This window comes from Xyrauchen texanus, chromosome 37, assembly GCF_025860055.1.
Source record: "Xyrauchen texanus isolate HMW12.3.18 chromosome 37, RBS_HiC_50CHRs, whole genome shotgun sequence".
In the NCBI taxonomy this organism is placed as follows: domain Eukaryota; kingdom Metazoa; phylum Chordata; class Actinopteri; order Cypriniformes; family Catostomidae; genus Xyrauchen; species Xyrauchen texanus.
Genome location: NC_068312.1, coordinates 8269721 through 8289129, shown reverse-complemented (window position 1 = coordinate 8289129; position 19409 = coordinate 8269721). Strand labels below are relative to the sequence as shown.

The following is a 19409-nucleotide window of genomic DNA, read 5'->3' as shown; positions in this document are numbered from 1 at the left end:
TTGCAAAATAGCAGGGTGTTCAAATACTTATTTTCCTCACTGTATATATGCGGACTATCATAAAGCGGTGCCTGCACCTACCCGGGACAAACACTTGGAAAGAGAGAGAGCCGAAAAAGAGCATGTTTGCTTTAGGTTGTACACAATGGTTCCCCTACGTTCCCTTACCTCTTAACTTCTAGATCCTTTCAAATCAAATCAAATCAAATCACTTTATTGTCACACTACCATGTATACAAGTGCAACAGTAGGTGAAATTCTTGTGTGCAGTTCCAAGCAACATAGCAGTCATGACAGTGATGAGACATATACCAATTACAATAAACAACATACTTACACAACACAATTTACATATCAAATGTACACATAATTACACAACACAATTTACATATCAAATGTACACATACTTACACAACACGATAATTATATACAATACACACAATATAGAATACACAATATACAATACAATAAGTAAAGAGTATATGAAATATATATATATATATATATATATATATATATATATATATATATATATATATATGTATATGAAGTAGTATATTGAGGAGAATATGTTGAAAGTCCAGTGTGAGATTATAGATGAATAAAGTGCAGTGCTAATTATTGATCCTGATAGATCAAGTGTTCAACAGTCTGATTGCTTGGGGGAAAAAGCTATCATGTAGTCGGCTGGTGCAGGTGCTGATGCTGCGATACCGCCTGCCTGATGGTAGCAGTGAGAACAGACCATGACTCGGGTGGCTGGAGTCTCTGATGATCCTCCGAGCTTTTTTCACAAACCGCCTAGTGTATATGTCCTGGAGGGAGGGAAGCTCACCTCCGATGATGTTCCTGGCAGTTCGCACCACCCTTTGCAGGGCTTTGCAGTTGTGTGCGGTGCTATTGCCGTACCAGGCGGTGATGCAGCCAGTCAGGATGCTCTCTACAGTGCTGGTGTAGAACCGTGTGAGGATGTGGTGGTTCATTCCAAACTTCCTCAGCCGTCTCAGGAAGAAGAGGCGCTGGTGAGCCTTCTTCACAACGGCCTCAGTGTGGATGGACCATGTGAGTTCCTCAGTAATGTGGACACCGAGGAACTTGAAGCTGCTGACTCTCTCCACCGGTGCTCCATTGATGGTGATGGGGCTGTGTTCTCCGTCTTTCTTCCTGAAGTCCACAACAAGCTCCTTGGTTTTACTGACGTTGAGGGAGAGGTTGTGCTCTTGACACCAGCGTGTCAGAGTGTGCACCTCCTCTCTGTAGGCTCTTTCATCATTGTCAGTGATCAGACCTACCACCGTCGTATCGTTAGCAAACTTAATGATGGTATTGGAGCTATGTGTTGCCACACAGTCATGTGTGTACAGGGAATACAGGAGTGGGCTGAGAACACAGCCCTGCGGGCTCCAGTGTTGAGGGTCAGTGATGAGGAGGTGTTGCTGCCCATTCTAACCACCTGACGTCTGCCTGACAGGAAATCCAGGATCCAGCTGCACAGCGAGCTGTTTAAGCCCAGAGCCCGGAGTTTCTCATCAAGCTTGGAGGGCACTATGGTGTTGAATGCTGAGCTGTAGTCTACAAACAGCATTCTCACATATGTGTTCCTTTTTTCCAGATGGGAGAGAGCAGTGTGTATTGTAGATGCAATGGCATCATCGGTGGAGCGGTTGTTGCGGTAGGCAAACTGCAATGGGTCCAAAGAGGGGGGCAGAACAGAGCAGATGTAATCTCTGATTAACCTCTCGAAGCATTTGCTGATGATGGGGGTCAGAGCAACAGGACGCCAGTCATTTAAGCAAGTGATTATAGCTTGCTTCGGAACAGGCACAATGGTTGATGTTTTGAAGCATGTGGGGACTACAGACAGGAAAAGGGACAGATTGAAAATGTCCATAAAAACACCAGCCAGTTGATTCAAGCTTGTGCCTGTACTGGCGTTTGGCTGTACTGATAGTGTTACGGAGGGCATAACTGGCTTGTTTACACTCCTCCGTGTTAGAAGAATTAAAAGCGGCGGTCCGCGCAGTGAGTGCCGCGCGAACATCGCCGTTAACCCATGGTTTCTGGTTGGGGTATATCCGTATAGTTTTGGTCGGCACAACGTCCTCTACGCACTTCCTGATGAAACACGTTACGCTGTCAGCGTAAACCTCGATGTCGTCATCAGAGGCGGACCGGAACATCTCCCAGTCCGCGTGATCAAAACAGTCTTGTAGCGCAGAGTCTGATTGGTCCGACCAGCACTGGATCGTTCTGAGGGTGGGTGCTTCCCGTTTTAGTTTCTGCCTGTAAGCAGGTAGAAGTAGAACGGAAGAATGGTCCGATTTGCCAAATGGGGGGGGGGAGGGATTTGTAGCCTTCCCGGAAAGGAGAGTAACAATGATCTAAAACCCGGTCCCCTCGTGTGTTGAACTTTATGTGTTGGTGGTATTTTGGTGCGATTGTTTTGAAGTTGGCTTTGTTAAAGTCCCCGGCAACAATGAACGCAGCCTCAGGGTGCGCGGTTTCCTGCTCACTTATACTCCCATACAGTTCCCTGAGTGCCCGGTCTGTGTCGGCTTGTGGGGGGATGTACACAGCTGTGATGATGACCGCTGTAAATTCCCTCGGCAGCCAGAATGGTCGACATAGAAGCATGAGAAATTCCAGATCAGGAGAGCAGAAAGACTTGATTAAATGTACGTTCCTCTGATCACACCATGATTTGTTGATCATAAAACATACACCACCACCTCTGCTTTTACCGAGAGGTCTTTCGCTCTGTCCGCTCGGTGCACGGAGAAGCCCGTGATTTCGATGGCCGAGTCTGGAATCTCCGCAGCCAGCCAGGTTTCTGTAAGGCAGATAACACAGCAATCTCATCTCTCGTTGGAAAGAGATCCGCGCTCTCAGCTCGCAGAGCTTGTTGTCCAGAGACTGAACATTTGCCAGTAGTATACTGGGTAGCGGGGGTCGATTTGCACGACGTCTTACTCTGATGAGAACGCCGGCTCGTTTTCCTCTTTTCCTTCTGCGTTTCCGCGGCCAGGCAGCCCAGACAAAGGGCTCCGCCAGCGTGTTTGTAAACAGCGGGTCGGCATTAAGGAATTTGAAGTCCGGTTTTCAATGTGTAATTGTAGAACCAATGTCCAAAAGCGTTTGTCTGTCATAAACAATAAGGCAGACAACATCCAAGACAAAAAAACAAAGAACTGTAAACAAAATAAACAATAAACCGCAGTGTTGTAACGGAGCTCGCAACGCAGCAGCCATACTCGGCGCCATCTTGAGACAATGTTTCTGCAACCATGTTGCAACCTCAGTAAACAGAGAAGCCAACAATACATTTTATTATTTATTATAATGAATTATAATTACTATAAAATCCTTAAAATTAGCCACAACATATTTCTGAAGACTGACATATCCTTTCTGCAACCCTTCTGTGCTTCAACATTGAAAACTGTGCCTTGTTTTTCCCCTCCCGCTCATGGTTTCAGCCAAAATCATCATACAACACCTGTGGCTGCTAGTGTGCAATCGTATTTTAGAGCTCCTTGTGTGCAATGAAGCGATTTCTTCATCCTGTTCACTACTTGTTGCCCTAATTGTTGCCCAGTATTACTGTAGTTTACTGTAAAACCATAAAGCTCACAAAAAACTGATTTTAGAGATGGTGGTGGGTCTTCAGTCTCTGGCTTATTTAAGCCTGATATATTTACATTTTATTTAGTTCCATCACAGTTGGGAAAAATAGCGAGCTTGCTAGTTTAAACTTCATGCATTTATCTGATTAGCAGTTTCTTGTGTACCATGTGATGCTCTGTTCTTTTAAGATTTGGTTCTGTGTGGCGCTGTGTTGCTCCGCAATATTTTTTCATTTTAGTTCTACGCGGTTTGTGTTGTTCGTCATATGTAGTTTTAATATTGGTTTCACACATGCTAAGATATGTAATCATTTGTGTGACTGCTTGTACCATACTGAAGGCTCTGTATCCATTTGGTTCGACGTGGATACATGTACTGTTGCAGCCCTATATATATATATATATATATATATATATATATATATATATATATATACAGAGCCATGGCCAAAAGAATTGACAGTGACATACATTTTGGGTTTTGCAAAGTTTGCTGCTTTAGTAATTGTAGATTATTTTTTCACATGTTTCTATTGTATACTGGAAAACGTCTCGGGTTACATGTGTAACCCTTGTTCCCTGAAAAAGGTGGAACGAGATGTTGCGCTGCTAAGCGCTACGGGGAACAGCTTTAGCTGTGAGCCGAGCTGAGTAATGTGGGAACACGCCAATGGACATTGACCGAATTTATAGCCTCGGCTGATCTAATCATTAGATGCACCTGAGGCCAGGCTATAAATGGATACGCCACCAGGTGTCGCCAGATACTTCTTTTGAAGAGCAGTCCTGGGACGTCCCAGTGCGTCAAAGCAGCGCAACATCTCGCTCGCCTTTTCAGGGAACAAGGGTTACACATGTAACCCGAGACGTTCCCTTTACAAAAGGCTTCACTACGATGTTGCGCTGCTAAGCGCTACAGGGAACGCAATACCCACGCCGCCGCACTTGGGGCTGTCCGGACCCCTACGGTTGTGCAGTGTACTCACAAAAACGCGAGAGGTCTCAGACATGAGCTTGAGATTTAAAAAGGTCTCGATAACCTCAGGAGAGAGTCCTGTGTCCCTCAGTTGGTACCCTTAGGGGCCAAACATGAAAGATTCCACAATTTGGGGCAGGGATGAAATATTGCCCTGTGCCTGAGACAGAAGATCCTTCCTGTTCGGCATCTCCAAAGGCGAGCCGTCGAGGGAAGAGATTAGCTCCGAGAACCAAGCCCTGTTCGGCCAACGCGGTGCTATCAGTAAGAGGCAAAAACCCTTGCTGGCGAACTCTGGGCAACTACTACCTTAGGGTGGAGTTCTTAACTCCCCTGTTGGTATTTTCTCTCTGGACCGTAAATCTGCTCCCATATACGGGCATCCAGGGATATAACTGACCTGAGTGACAGGAGCTTGCCCTGGGCCCAAAGGAGAACCCAACGTGTCAGAAATACAGCTGACAAGAACGTGGGTCTCCTTGATGATTTATGTAAGAGGCTACCGCTGCATTGTCCACCAAGCACCAAGACATGGCAGCCTCAGGAGGAGGTATTTCAGGGCCAGAAATACAGCCATCAACCCGAGACAGTGACTGTGACAACCGAGCTGACGACCCTCCTATCCCCTTAAGCTGGATCGACCACTTAAGGCCGCTACCCCGCCCATCAGGGAGGCGCCTGTCGTTAGCAGCCTGCGACAACAAGACGCACCTAGAGTGGGACCCAAGGCAGAAAACCGGGTCTAAACCACATAGAAAGGGAACGAAGCCTGAGGCGCTAGAACCCTATTTAGCCTAGGGGTTTTGGCCCTTGGAAGAATCCCCTGGCTTTTGGCCACAACAAAAACGGTCTCATGAGCAGAAGGTCCAGAGGGATCACTGTGGACGCATTCAGCCCTGAGACCTGGAAATCATTGATACTGATAACAGTGCAACCTTGACCTAGCCTGACTTTGCTCAGGGTGATCTAAATGGACTCAATCCTAGCGGAGACAGTTGTGCCCGCATTGAGATTGAACTCCATAAGATGCCCCGATAGACAGTGTTCTGAGTGGGAGAGAGGATGCTTTTCTTGGCGTTGAGCCTCAACCCCAGAGAAACAGATGAGCTAAGACGATGTCCCTGTGCTGAACTGCCAGTTCCTGGAACTGCGCTTAGGATCAGCCAGTCGCCTACATAATTCAGAATGCAGATGCCCCGAGTCGCAAGGAAGCCAGCTACATCATGCATTGTGAATGTGCGGGTAAAAATGGCTAGGCTGAGTGAAAGAACCTGACCCTGGAAGACTTTGCCCCGAAGTGAACCTCAGGAACTTTCCATGTTGTGGCAGAACTTCTAAATGAAGTATAGAAGTGCGTCATAAGATCGATGGTGACCAGCCAAACGAGTTGTAGGGCTTGAGACACGACCGCCTTGACAGGCATCATCTTGGACTTGAACACCCACGGGTAGTTCAAGCTTTAAGATCTAAGCCAGACACCACCCCTCACCCTCCATGGGTAACGGGAAGTATTTAGTGTAATAACCTAATCTCTCTCTGGAAGGGGAACACATACCGTGGCCCCTTTATCCAGGAGAATGAGTTTTTGTTTTTACAAAAAAAGAAATCCGGTTTACGGTAGTGAGAACACGCCGTTGAAACACGGAAAACGGCGAGTGAATTAAATCCTGACGCCCTTATAAGACCCACAAAAGAATATATCCGGCAGGAGTTTCCACACTGCCAGGATCTCTGAGATGGGTATTATATTTAACACTTCCTGTTGAGGGGTTGTCGTGTGCTTCAGCGCCCTGAATAAGATGCAGGAACAGCTAAAACACCCAATTTTGGTGGAAGCCTCTGCAACCCGAAACACCAAGAGGTGGCGGGAATGGGGGCTTCGAGGGGGTACCGGAGGGGTGAAGTGAAACACGCGCCCGTCCCGAGGGAGCTACCCCTAATCTAGGTGCAAGACCGTCAGGGTTTTCTCTGGGTCTTGCTTCGGGCTGGCGAGGGCGGCGAGACTGTCCCCAATCCCTGGGAGGAGGAGCACGACTCGCCACGCTTTGTTTTTGAGCCTCCCTTCAGTCAGGACCGAGGCGGGTCTGCGGCTTGCTCGCCAGCGCAGAACCCATACTCAGGTCGCCCAGGGGTCAGCCTGGTACGCCTGTAAAACAGCATAGTGTGCAGAGCAGCACGAGCCTGACCTGCTGCTTGATAAGCCCTCCCCACTAAAGTGGAGGTTGTCCTACAAGGCTTTGAGGGAGAGAGGGCTACTTAAGTGACGATGCCGAGCCCGGCGAGAGATAGCCCATAAGCGTCTCTTCGACCGGCGGCATCACTGAATACCGCCGTGCCTCAGCACCCACGGACAGTCGAATATAATGACGCCGAGGGTATGTGAACAAGGGAAGAAAATATATATATATATATATATATATTTTTTTTTTTTTTAGGGGTTCTCCGTGAGCCTAAAAAGCTCTTAATGGAGGTTTATCAAAGAAGGAAGGAACCCATGAGGCGTTCCCTTTCTTAGACTGGAAGATAAAATCTATCCCCTAATTTGGAGCGTTTGGGGTCTCTTTTTCACGTGGCCAGACCAATCTGGCAACCGCGACGAGTAACAACATCGAGCAATTCCTCCGTAGATTTTTTATCGCGGACGGAAAGCTCGGAGGCGGGAAGAGAATAGCGATCCACCTCATGATCCGAGAAGCGTCGAGATCATGTGAAGAAACAGCTGGGTTTGGGGAGAGATTGAGAGAAAGGGATCAACCCGTCTCTTGCTCCTCAGCCAAAACCATGCAAGAGCCCCACGAACGATCTTCTTTTCGAGAGTGCTGACTCCCGGAAGCAAGCAAGGCGAGCACGACGCACTCTGCCTGTTAAAGCAAATCGCAGTGCTCGCACCCGCCCTGCTGCAACGCGAGAGCAGCGTGCTCCTAAACAAACAGCAAAAACCGATGTGTGTCGTCTTCAGCTATAGAGCGAGAAGAGGGGAACACGCACCGTTTGCGGCTTTCAGTCATTCTCTTTTTTAGAAATATATATATATAATATTTTCTAAACAGAAGAGAAAAGAGAACAAAGAACAAAGTTCACTGCACACTGTTTAACTGATTCTAACTCCTAACAGAGGAAAGAAAGTTTTGACAGGGTGTGTGAAACACACAGAAACAGAATCGCTCTGAAAAAAGAGTTTCTGACGACACCTGGTGACGTATCCATTTATAGCCTGGCCTCAGGTGCATCTAATGATTACATCAGCCGAGGCTATAAATTCCGGTCAATGTCCATTGACGTGTTCCACACATTATTCAGCTCGGCTCACAGAGAAAGCTGTTCCCCCGTAGCGCTTAGCAGCGCAACATCGTAGTGAAGCCTTTTGTAAAGGGAACAGTGATAAGCATCTCATAAGTTTTAAAGGCTTTTATTGGCAAAAACATTCAATATATACAAAGAGTCAAAATTTACAGTGTTGACTCTTGTTCTTCATAACCAATTCGCTCTGGCATGCTGGATATCAGCTTATGGTCCAAATCCTGTCTGATGGCGATCCATTCTTGCCTTATTAGTGCTCGGAGTTTATCAAAATATGTGAGCTTCTGTTTGTCCACTCGCCTTTTGAGGATTGATCACAGGTTCTGTATGGGATTAAGATCCGGGGAGTTGCCTGGCCACGGATCCAAAATTTAAATGTAATGGTCTCCGAGCCACTTCATTATCATTCTTGCCTTATGACACGGTGATCCATCATGCTGGAAAATGCACGGATCATCACCAGATTGCTCCTGAATTGTTGGCAGAAGTTGCTCTTGCAGGACGTTTTGATTCATGGCATTGTTTTTAGGAAGAATTGTGAGAGAGCCCACTCCCTTGGATGAAAAGCAACCCCACACATGGATGGGCTCAGGGTGCTTCACTGTTGGCATGACACAGGACTCATGGTAGTGTTCACCTTTTTTTCTCCGGACTATTGATTTTCCAGATGTCCCAAAGAGTCGGAAGGGGGCTTCTTTAGAGGAAAATAACTTTGCACCAGTTTTCTGCTGTCCAATCCTTGTACTTCCTGCAGAATTTCAGTGTGTCCTTGATGTTTTTCTTGGAGAGAAGTGGCTTCTTTGCTGCCCATCTTGACACCAGGCCATCGTCCAAAAGTCTTTGCCTCACTGTGCTTGCAGAAGCACTCACAACAACATGATGCCAATATTGAGCAAGCTCTGCACTGGTGGTGACACAATCCCGTAGCTGACTCCTCAGGAGGAGACGGTCCTGGTGCTTGCTGGACACTCTGGGACGTCCTGAAGCCTTCTTCACTGCAGTTAAACCTCTCTCCTTGAAGTTCTTGATGATCCAGTAAATGGTTCTTTCAGGTGTAATATTCTTTGCAGCAATTTCCTTGCAGCATGTGAGGCCATTTTGATGCAAAGCGATGATGGCTGCATGTCTTTCTTTAGAGGTAACCATTGCTAACAAGAACACAATGATTGGAAGCACTTCTTCCCTCGTTTTATAGCTCTTATAATCCAATCAGAATGATAGAGTTATTTCACCTGACTAGTACTCCTTTACTTTCCCTGGTGCTGCTGATATGATTAGTGAAATTATGTTAGTCAAATTATGTATATCTTGGTCGTTTTGTGCCAAGACCAAAAATAGTGATGGTGCTGTTTTTTAAATCAGTAATGTCCTGACTATACTTTGTGATCAGTTGAATGCCACTTTGTTGAATAAAAGTACCAATTTCCTTCCGAAAGAGCAAATTCTGCTAAATAATTCCAAACCTTTGGCTGCTAGTGTATATATACATATTGTATATGTGTGTATTAATAATAATGTATATCATTTTAATAAAATATTATAGCTATAAAAACAATTACTGAATACAGTAATTGTACTCTAAAAAATCTATGATTTTTTTAATCCAAAAATTACAGTAATTAAATGTTAATTATCAATATTATTATTAATTATAATTGGTATAATAATTAATGAAATTAATGATTAATTTATAATTGCATTTATTAACTTTATATTCATATATACATATATCATTTTTAAATAACTCTTTAAGAACTTTTATTTTATTTTTTTTATCCTCTATTCTCCCCAATTTGGCATGCCCAATTTCCACTACTAACTAGGTCCTCGTGTTTGCCCCATTGAGAGCGAGAACCACTAATCGCGACCACGAGGAGGTTACCCCATGTGACTTTACCCTCCCTAGCAATGGGCCAATTTGGTTGCTTAGGAGACCTGGCTGGAGTCACTCAGCACACCCTGGATTCGGTAGTCCACATCAATACTCGCTGAGCTATCCAGGCCCCCACTCTTTAAGAACTCTTTAAAGAATCTGAGGGAGATTTATTCTGGAAAATATGTTTCAATGTATTTTAAATGTACATTGATTTGTGTGATTTGTGGTGAATTGTCTGAACTAAAATAAAGTTTGTTCCCCAACCAAACTTTCACTAGCATCTCATATAGGGTTTGGTTTTCTCATATTAATCTCTTTATTTAACATAATTGGTGTATACACCATATAATTAATATGATATAATATTACATTAAATAAATATTATAATTAATTATATATTTTACATGAATAAATAATTAACTCTCTTTATTATATTGAATTAAAATAATACAATTTAATTTAATTAAATGTTATTGTTATGATTAATTATTAATGTAATAATAATAACATATACAATGAGTGATTTAATTATTAATGTATATAAATACTAAATATGTCATATGAATTATTGTACTTATTTACTTTATATTCATAATTAAAAATGGAAATATAATTTAGAATAAATAACTCATTAAGGATATAGGGGTGATTCATTCTAGAAAATGTTTCAATGCATTTGAAATGTAAATTGATGTGTGGTGAATTGTTTGAACTCAAATCTTTTCTGATATCTTTCTTTATTTAACGTAATTCATCCCCACCATATACATGCTGCATCAAATACTTTTTAAGAATTTGCATGATTACTGAATTGTTACACCTTATAGATACAATATTCTAAGCAAGGTGAATCCCCATCACTATACACAATAAGCAATAAATATGTCTGGCTCCTTCTCTCATTGCTCATCAGATCATCTTTGCGGATGAGTGTACAGAGGCTGAGAGCCGCCACTGGCACATGAAACATTTCTGTTGTTTTGAGTGTGAGACAGCGCTCGGAGGTCAGCGATACATCATGAGAGAGAGTCGGCCTTACTGCTGCTGTTGTTATGAGTCACTGTACGCCGAGTACTGCGACAGCTGCGGAGAACATATTGGTAAGTATGCTAAAATATGATTGATTACCAATATTTCGCTTAAAGGGATCACCTGATAATTTTTTTTATAATGTTTTCCTTTTTTGTGTGTGTAAATGTGTCAAAAATGTCTTAATTCAGTTCCCATGATCATGTTCAACCCTATCTCTGACCCTTAGAAATAAGCAGTCTGTTTTTGGCTGTTGTGCCTTTAAGAAAAACTGTTTTCGCATCTGGCATGAGCAACAGTGTTGATCGCTATGCTCCGGTGCTCACACACAAGCTGCGGGTTTACTGTTGTGTCCAATATAGTTTTGAACTTGCACATCCTTCAGTAACAGGGTCTTTGAAAAGCCTTTAAGTTAACCAAAAATGAATGACTAATGGTTAAGATTAGTCATTCATTTTTGGGTTACTTAAAGTTACAGTATGTTCAAGCCATTTTATCTCAAAAAATCTCAAAAACGTATGACTAATTTAAAACACTTTGCATGGAGGAGCCACATAAACAGTGTTCAAAAAGAGTCATATTCATTTTCATTATGTTTGTGGATGTGTTGTATACTTTCGATTACCACAGACAATTATTTTAAAGCATCCCACATTTTGTAAAAACTAATGGGAATCTGTTTTACAGTAACACACTAAAACTGTGTATTTGAAATGCAGTATTGTCTGTATTGACTGTTTGTTTGTTTTTAACTGCATGGAAGCATTCCATTGACTTTTTATTTAATTTCATATTTATTTTTTACAATTATTTCGAACATTTTCTGTCTCTGAAATTTTCCACGGACCCCCTAGCACCCCTCACAGCCCAGTTTGAGGTAAAAACCTGTTATCCACATATGCCAATCCATATATTTAAAAACTGTGTTTTCCAAAAGCTCTCCATCCACAATATCTTTTTCAAACATTTTCCAAAAGTTTCTGGTGCACACTGAAACGTCTGAAAATGATTAATTTGCTTACTGCGCGTGTGGAAAATAGATGATCCATGGTTGGTCTGAAAAGCAATTGCTCTTGTGTTCCGTCACTGGACAGCAATTCTGAGTAAAATTCCCATCGCCTTTTAAAGAATGCAATGTAAAAGTTGTAAAAAGTACAATTTCTTTAACAATGCTAACAAAGTGGATAGCAGGAACAAAAATGCCGCTACAACACAGGCTACATTTTGGGTTGAATGAATCATATGACTGCTTTACATGAAAACAAATATGTCATTGTTTTAAGATGTCTCTGTCTTCCCTATCCACACTACAACAAGAAGACAATGTGGATGGAAATGCCTTGTTGATGAGAGAGGACAACAGAGAATGGCCAGACTGGTTTGAGCTGACAGAAAGGCTACAGTAACTCAGATAACCCCTCTGTACAATTGTGGTGAGAAGAATAGTATCTCAGTATGCACCACATGTCAAACCTTGAGGCGGATGGGCTACAACAGCAGAAGACCACGTTGGGTTCCACTTCTGTCAGCCAAGAACAGAAAACTGAGGCTGCAGTGGGCCAACCATTTGTGTACCTCAACAGAAAGGCCAGGCAATGTTTTAACAATCATCTACTGTCCTCAGTTTCCTGTTCTTAGCCTACAGTAGTGGTACCCGGAGGGGTCTTCTGCTGCTGTAGCCCATCCGCCTCAATGTTCGACATGTTGTGTTTTCAGAAATGCTTTTCAAATATTATTTTTTACAAGAAACACGTTTAAATAAAGATGAACATATAAAATTAGAAAAGCTAGTTGCAGCTCAAGTATTCGTATCATTATTTACATAAGCAAAAAGAGGAGTAGCAACTTTAAAAGTGAATTTAGTAAAATGGATAAGGAGGGAAGATATGTACTAGTGAGAGGAGAATTAGAAGGACAATTATATTTATATTTATGCATTTGGCAGACGCTTTTATCCAAAGCGACTTACAGTGCACTTATTACAGGGACAATCCCCCCGGAGCAACCTGGAGTTAAGTGCCTTGCTCAAGGACACAATGGTGGTGGCTGTGGGGTTAGAACCTGTGACCTTCTGATTAACAGTTTAGTGCTTTATCCCACTACGCCACCACCACTCCACTCCAATTAATAACTAATTAATGTATACAACCCACCGGGGGAAAAAGTAAGTTTTTTAACAAATATGTTATTGTTAGTAATGGAGGGTTATATTGTGGGAGGCTGCTAAAGCCACAATGAGAGGGGAAATAATAGCATATGCATCATGGTAAAAGAAACAAAGTCAAAAAGAGAAGTTAAACATAGATAATAAATTTAAAAGTTTACAGGAAAATTATGTGAAAAATAAGGAGGTTTATGAAGAGTTAAAGGAGGTAAGGAAGGTTTTAGATAAAATATCAATAGTAGAAATTGAGAAGATTTTAATGTATACTAGACAGACATACTATGATAATAGTGCAAAATCTCTAACAATGTTAGCATTTAAATTAAAAACCAAAAGGAAAATCTGTAAGAATGAGTATAAGGGATAAAGATGTAGTAGAAAGGAAGGGTTTTGTGTTTTAGAGATTATTATCAGTCTCTTTATAAACCAGATTCAGTATTTTTGACCTTAACACAATTACAAGTCAACAAAATAAAGTTTTGACCTTTCCAATAACAGAAGAGATTTTAACAGTTATTAAAAAAAGTCAAACAGAAAAATGTCCAGGTAGTTATTGATTTACAAATTAATTTGATAAAGAATTTAATAAAATGTTGTCCTCAATATTGAGTGAGGTTTTTAACTAGATTTTAGAAAAGGATGAGTGGCCACAGACATGGAACAGTATTACAATGGTAATACAAAAAGACGGGAAATGACCCCACAAAAAAAAAAAAAGTTAATCTTATAGACCAATATCTTTGTTTAATGTAGATTAAAAGCTATTTTAATTGCTACCAGACTTGTTGATATAATACCAACAATAATTAACTTAGATCAAACTGAATTTGTGAAAATCCAAGAATTGTATGATAATGTATGATGAACACTAAATCTTATTGATTATGCAACTAAAACTAAGAAACAAATGTTAATAATGACATTAGATGCTGAAAAGCTTTTGACAGGGTTCTATGGTTCTTTATTTTTGAAACTCGTGAAGCATATGGGTTTAATCAACGGTTTATTAAATAAGTAAAAAAATATATAGGGCCAATGCAGTTCTTTCAGATAAGTTTGCATTAATGAGGGGGACAAGCCAAGGGGATCCTTTGTCACCTCAGATATTTGCTTTATGCATAGAGCCCTTAGCACAGAGGACACAAATTAATTCCACAATAAAAGGTTTTAAAATTGAGGATGAGGAACATAAATTTGCATTGTATGCAGATGATGTAATACTGTTTTTAACAGATGTAGAAACGTCATTACCCTCAGTGTTAGAAGAGATAGATTTATATGGAGCTTTGTCAGGTTATGAACAAAATGTTAATAAGACAGAAGATATGGAAATAGGTGGCAAATTACAAAAGGATTTTAAAAAGAAATATGATATTAAATGGACCCAAACTGAAATAAGGTACTTGGGAGTGATAATTCCAAACAATGTAGAAAAGTGTAATTATGATATTCTAGAAACTACTATAAGACATGATTTTAAAAGGTGGAAAATACTACCATTATCTTTGTTTGAAATATACAGCTTAGTAGTTTTAAAAAGTGAAAATGAATCTGGGATGAAGGAAAACCAAGAGTAAAACTTAAGCTCTTATAAAACATTAAAGGAATAGGGGGTCTAGCATTGCCTAATTTAGAGAGATATTATTATGCAGCCCAGGTTAAACGTATGGAACCTGGGTCACAAAGAAAGAATATGAATACTATTATTATTATTGCATAGGTGAAACTTTTAAATGTTGTTCATAACATTTAAAATATTCATAATGATGAATATTTTTCATTAATAATTGAACAAATATTCAATTATTATTATTATTAGTAGTAGTAGTATTATAATTTTTTTATGTCTAGATAATATTATTTGAATTATTTTAAGGTACTATGCGTTTGTTATAAGAGCCTATATGTGAATATAAGTAAAACATTTGTATTTTTTATATGCAAAAGCATCTAATTACTATCTAATTGTACTTATTGGTTATTGTTTCTATTTATGTGTTTTTCTTTATGTGTTGGTGGTGGGTATTATCACAAAGGGAAGAAGGGGGAACAAAGAAAAGAAATGCTTTTCTGCATAGCACTGTTGTAACGCGTGTTTATTTGGGTTACTGTCACCTTCCTGTCAGGGTGGACCTCTCTCATCAACAAGGTATTTTCATCCACTGAACTGCCGTGAAAATTGTGTGTGAAAATCCCAGGAGATTAGCAGTTACAAAAATAACCAGCCCATCTGGCACCAACAATCATGCCAAGGTCCATATCACTGAAATCACATTTTTTCCCCATTCTGATGGTTTATGTGCACATTTACTGAAGCTCCTGACCCATATCTGCATGATTTTATACATTACACTGCTGCCACACGATTGGCTGATTAGATAATCGCATGAATATGTAGATGTAAAGGTGTACCTATTAAAGTGGCTGGTAAGTGTATATACACTTATATTTTAATTAATACTTAAATATTAGTTAATAAAATTCTCATTGTTCTAAAAAAGGAATTGACTATTTTACCCAATATATGCGTTTGCTATGAGTTTTATGCAAAGCGTTATGTAAAACTGCCTATGTAGAGTGTTGAAAATCAGTCACTTATGAAGTTTCAGTTACGATGCAGCCTTAATTGAGTTAAAATAACAGAATATTCTTTTCAGTTATGCCAGAAAATAGGAATAATTACAGAGGAATGCAGTGGTTCCTGTTTGAGACGTTTTGTGATTAAAGGGTAAGATAGAGTGCTGTAGTGTTTGCATTTTTCCCACTTTCTTCCTCTCTCTCTCTCTGTAGGTATAGACCAGGGTCAGATGACATACGAGGGCCAGCACTGGCATGCCTCTGAAGCATGTTTTTGCTGTGCCTGCTGTCGGATCCCTCTGCTGGGCAGACCCTTCCTGCCGCGTGGCGGACTCATTTTCTGCTCTCGCTCCTGTTCGCTGGGGGAAAACCCAGATAACTCAGACTCCTGCGATTCTGCCCTCCAGAGCAGTTCTGCAACACATAAACCCAGTCAAAAACAGCAGTGTAGTTCCACACAATGGCCACAGGGGGGAATCAATCCCATTGATGCCAGCTCTAAAGCCAGTACACAGAAGAATGCAGTCATAGCTACCAGTACAACAACAGTGAATGGGTGTAGTCATTTTCCACTGGAGAGCAGAGGTTCAGTTATTCTTGTTCATCATTTGTTTACTTTGATCTTTATTTTTACTATGCTTTTTACACAGTTCAGTTGATAAAGGGATAGTTTACCAAAAATGTAAATTCTGTCATTAATTCCTCACCCTGATGTCATTCCAAACCAGTATGACTTTCATATGTCGAACACAAAAGTAGATGTTTTGAAGATTGTTCACACTGCTCTTTTCCATACAATGAAAGCATATAGTGACCAGTGGCTTTCAAATTCCACAGAGGAATATAAAGCACCATAAAAGTAGTCCATACAATTTGTGTGCTTTATTCAAAGACTTACAATAGCTTTATGTGAGTAACAGACCAAAATTTAAGTCGTTATTCACTGATAATCACCCCTTCCACTGTAGCTCTCAATTCTCATTTGCACTTTGCTTATTCATTGGCATGTTACGGTTGGATACAAGATATGTGCGAACCAATGTTATTTGCCATCAAACCTTTTCATTTTTGGGTGAACTAATCCTTTAAAACACAACATGATGAAAATTACATCATAAATGTGGAAAATTGTCACATAATGAAAAGCATACTTCTTTTCAGAAGCTTTACAAATCTCAAATTTTCTTTTGGGTCATTTTTTAGGTGTTCACACCTCATTCCCTCCTATTCCAAAGGGTGATCCTCCACCGTATGGACAAAAACACACACAAAACACCTATTCACCCTCTCAGATCTGCCCTGAAGCCAAAAACATGGCAGAATTACCGTGCAGAGACCAATCACACATCAGCACGCACCAAGTGAATAACAACAAGACTGACAATTCATGCAGTGGTCTGGAGTTTACAGTGGAGCTGAATGGATATGCTGAATTTGGCCCTTTTCCAGCAAGCTGCACATCCAGGGGTACTTCCACAGCAAAGGATTGTGGAGGCATTGTCGAGAGCAGTTGTACAGGTAAGATTTCAATCTAAGAGCATGATGAAATAAAGGAACAATCATCCCAAAACTGAAAATGTTGTCATTGTTTGCTTTTACTCATGACATTACAGACCCATGTGACTTTTTTTTCTTCCGTGGAACACAAAAGGTGCATTTTTAAAGAATATTTTAGCCAATTTTTTTCAATATAAAAAAGTGAAGTATAATGTAATGTGGTTGAATGCAATATATTTCAAAACTTCTGAAGCCATACAATGGCTCTTTGTGAGGAACAGACCAAAATGTAAGTTGTTAATATCTGATAATCATTCCTGGAGAATAGGGTTGGGTGATATATTGAACATCCACAATATATTCTTGATGATTTGGCTGATGATGAAACATTAAGCAGTATCGTGGTTATTGCGATATTTAAATGCGCTTATTATTTGACCTGTAGACTAATTTCATAATCCTTCAGGGCTGTGCAATTAATCAAAATGACATCAATATGGAAATACGGTGATTATTAAACCTGTCAAATGCATAAATGTAAAGTTGAATAAGTTATTAAACAAATCTACAAATGTGGCACAGTATAACAAAAGTAGGAGATGACGGTGTTTCACCAGATGGGGAATATTGCACTTTCAGTGTCAAAATAAAAGCTCCAGGTAAAGGTGAAGTCAATAAGATTGAAGTCAATATATTATATAAAACAAAGTTAATCCTTAAAATAATATTGATAGTTTATTATCAATCAATTTTATTATATAGAAAAAAAGTGGCCTGGGTATTCTTCAAAAAATGCACCTTTTTGTGTTGTAAGGAATCATACGGGTTTGAAATGACATTGCGTATAACGATTTTGCAATGTCCTGATATTCTCTCTCTCTTTCTTCTTGCTTTTCTTCCTCCATCATAGAAATTCCCCCTCAACCTCCACGTTCAGATGAATTTACAGATGTAGATGACTCGGACTCCTTTCCGCCCCCTCCGCCCACTTGTTTCTTCGAGCCATATGATTCGCCAACCCCTTCAGATTCCCCGCCCACTGTCACTGAAGCGGAAGACACTCCCACCGCACCTGTCCGTAGCAGCACCGCACGGGTCAGCTTCAGAGAGCCAATCAGCTGCAGTTATACAGTGGAAGAGGAAGAGTGGGAGGAGCAGGAGGAGGTAAATGTGGAGAGAAAAGAGGAGGAGGAGCAGGAGGAAGATGAAGATGAAGCTGAGGGGAGTTTGGGACAGCGGTTGCGGCTGTGCAACGGAGTACCTGCACAAATGGACCTGTTGGGTAAGATCACACTGCTCGCTACTAAAAAAATGTGAAGAAATTATGCATTCTGCGTTGTTAGTTGTAGGAAAGAAACCTTTTGGATTTGATGCATAAGGTTGCTAATGTACTATGTCAAGGTAGTCTGTCATTGTAACCTACTCCATAATTTTTTAATCTCTTTGACCCAGAAACACATTTTTTGCACTACACTGCAAAACATTATAATAACATTTTCATCAGGGCTGTCAATTCACCTTCATTTAGTGCAAATAATAGCATAAAAAATTTACAATTTGTCATGCCTCCTGATTCGTACTTAAATTCTGTAGTAAAATGACATGTTTTTCTTCCATCGGAGCTAATCATGCTTGAAGAATCCTACATTTAACATGTTTTATGTGCTACATCAACGGGGGGCAGTCAGCGCACCTCAACAAGCAGCACAGCAACAGAATGAGAGCCGCTCACACAGGACACGCTCCTGACAGCTGGGCGAAGCCCAACAAAATACTATCTATAATACGGAATACGAAAATACGAGAATGGATCCTTAAGATGTGATTTTTAAAGTTTCAAGTACTTTTAACTTGATACAACTTTTAAAAACGCTTCGTTTATGATGCTGAAAACCAATGAGGTGTACCAAAAATGTCCATCTGAAGCATATGTACATACGTATGTCAGAACAGGACACACTGACAAACTGAATTGCAAAATTGCAAACTCTATGCTTCTTATCAATGATATGGGAATAAAACAAAGAGTAGATTGACTATCGTGTGTATTTATAGGTAATATGTAATTAATTTATATACAGTATATATTTAGGCAATATCACACGAGCAAGAGTGCGATATGGCCCTACATCAGCACTGCTGTGTGCTGACTGCTGGCCGCAGAGTGCCGTAGGTAATCGCAGCAGTGCAGATATAGGGCCATATAGCATGATTGCAAGTGTGATATTGCTTATATACAACAGTTCAATGAACAGATACATAATTAGGAAAAATTGAGTACAGTCATAAAAAACGCATTTGTGTATGGAAGTACTTCTTACACGACAAATCAGAATCTGCTGTTGCTGGTTCAAACCAAATGATGCG

At 40.6% G+C, this 19409-nt stretch overlaps 1 protein-coding gene across 2 annotated transcripts in view; it reads left to right on the top strand.

Annotated features, from left to right (window-relative positions):
* LOC127630664 (prickle planar cell polarity protein 3-like) overlaps positions 1-19409 on the top strand; it is a 77638-nt gene that overhangs the window by 42650 nt on the left and 15579 nt on the right. For both annotated transcript variants that reach the window (XM_052108302.1, XM_052108303.1), the window contains 4 exons: positions 10689-10875; positions 15759-16130; positions 16749-17063; positions 17953-18324. In XM_052108302.1, the coding sequence (XP_051964262.1) occupies positions 10689-10875; positions 15759-16130; positions 16749-17063; positions 17953-18324 (1246 nt within the window). The remainder of the gene's footprint in view (positions 1-10688; positions 10876-15758; positions 16131-16748; positions 17064-17952; positions 18325-19409) is intronic.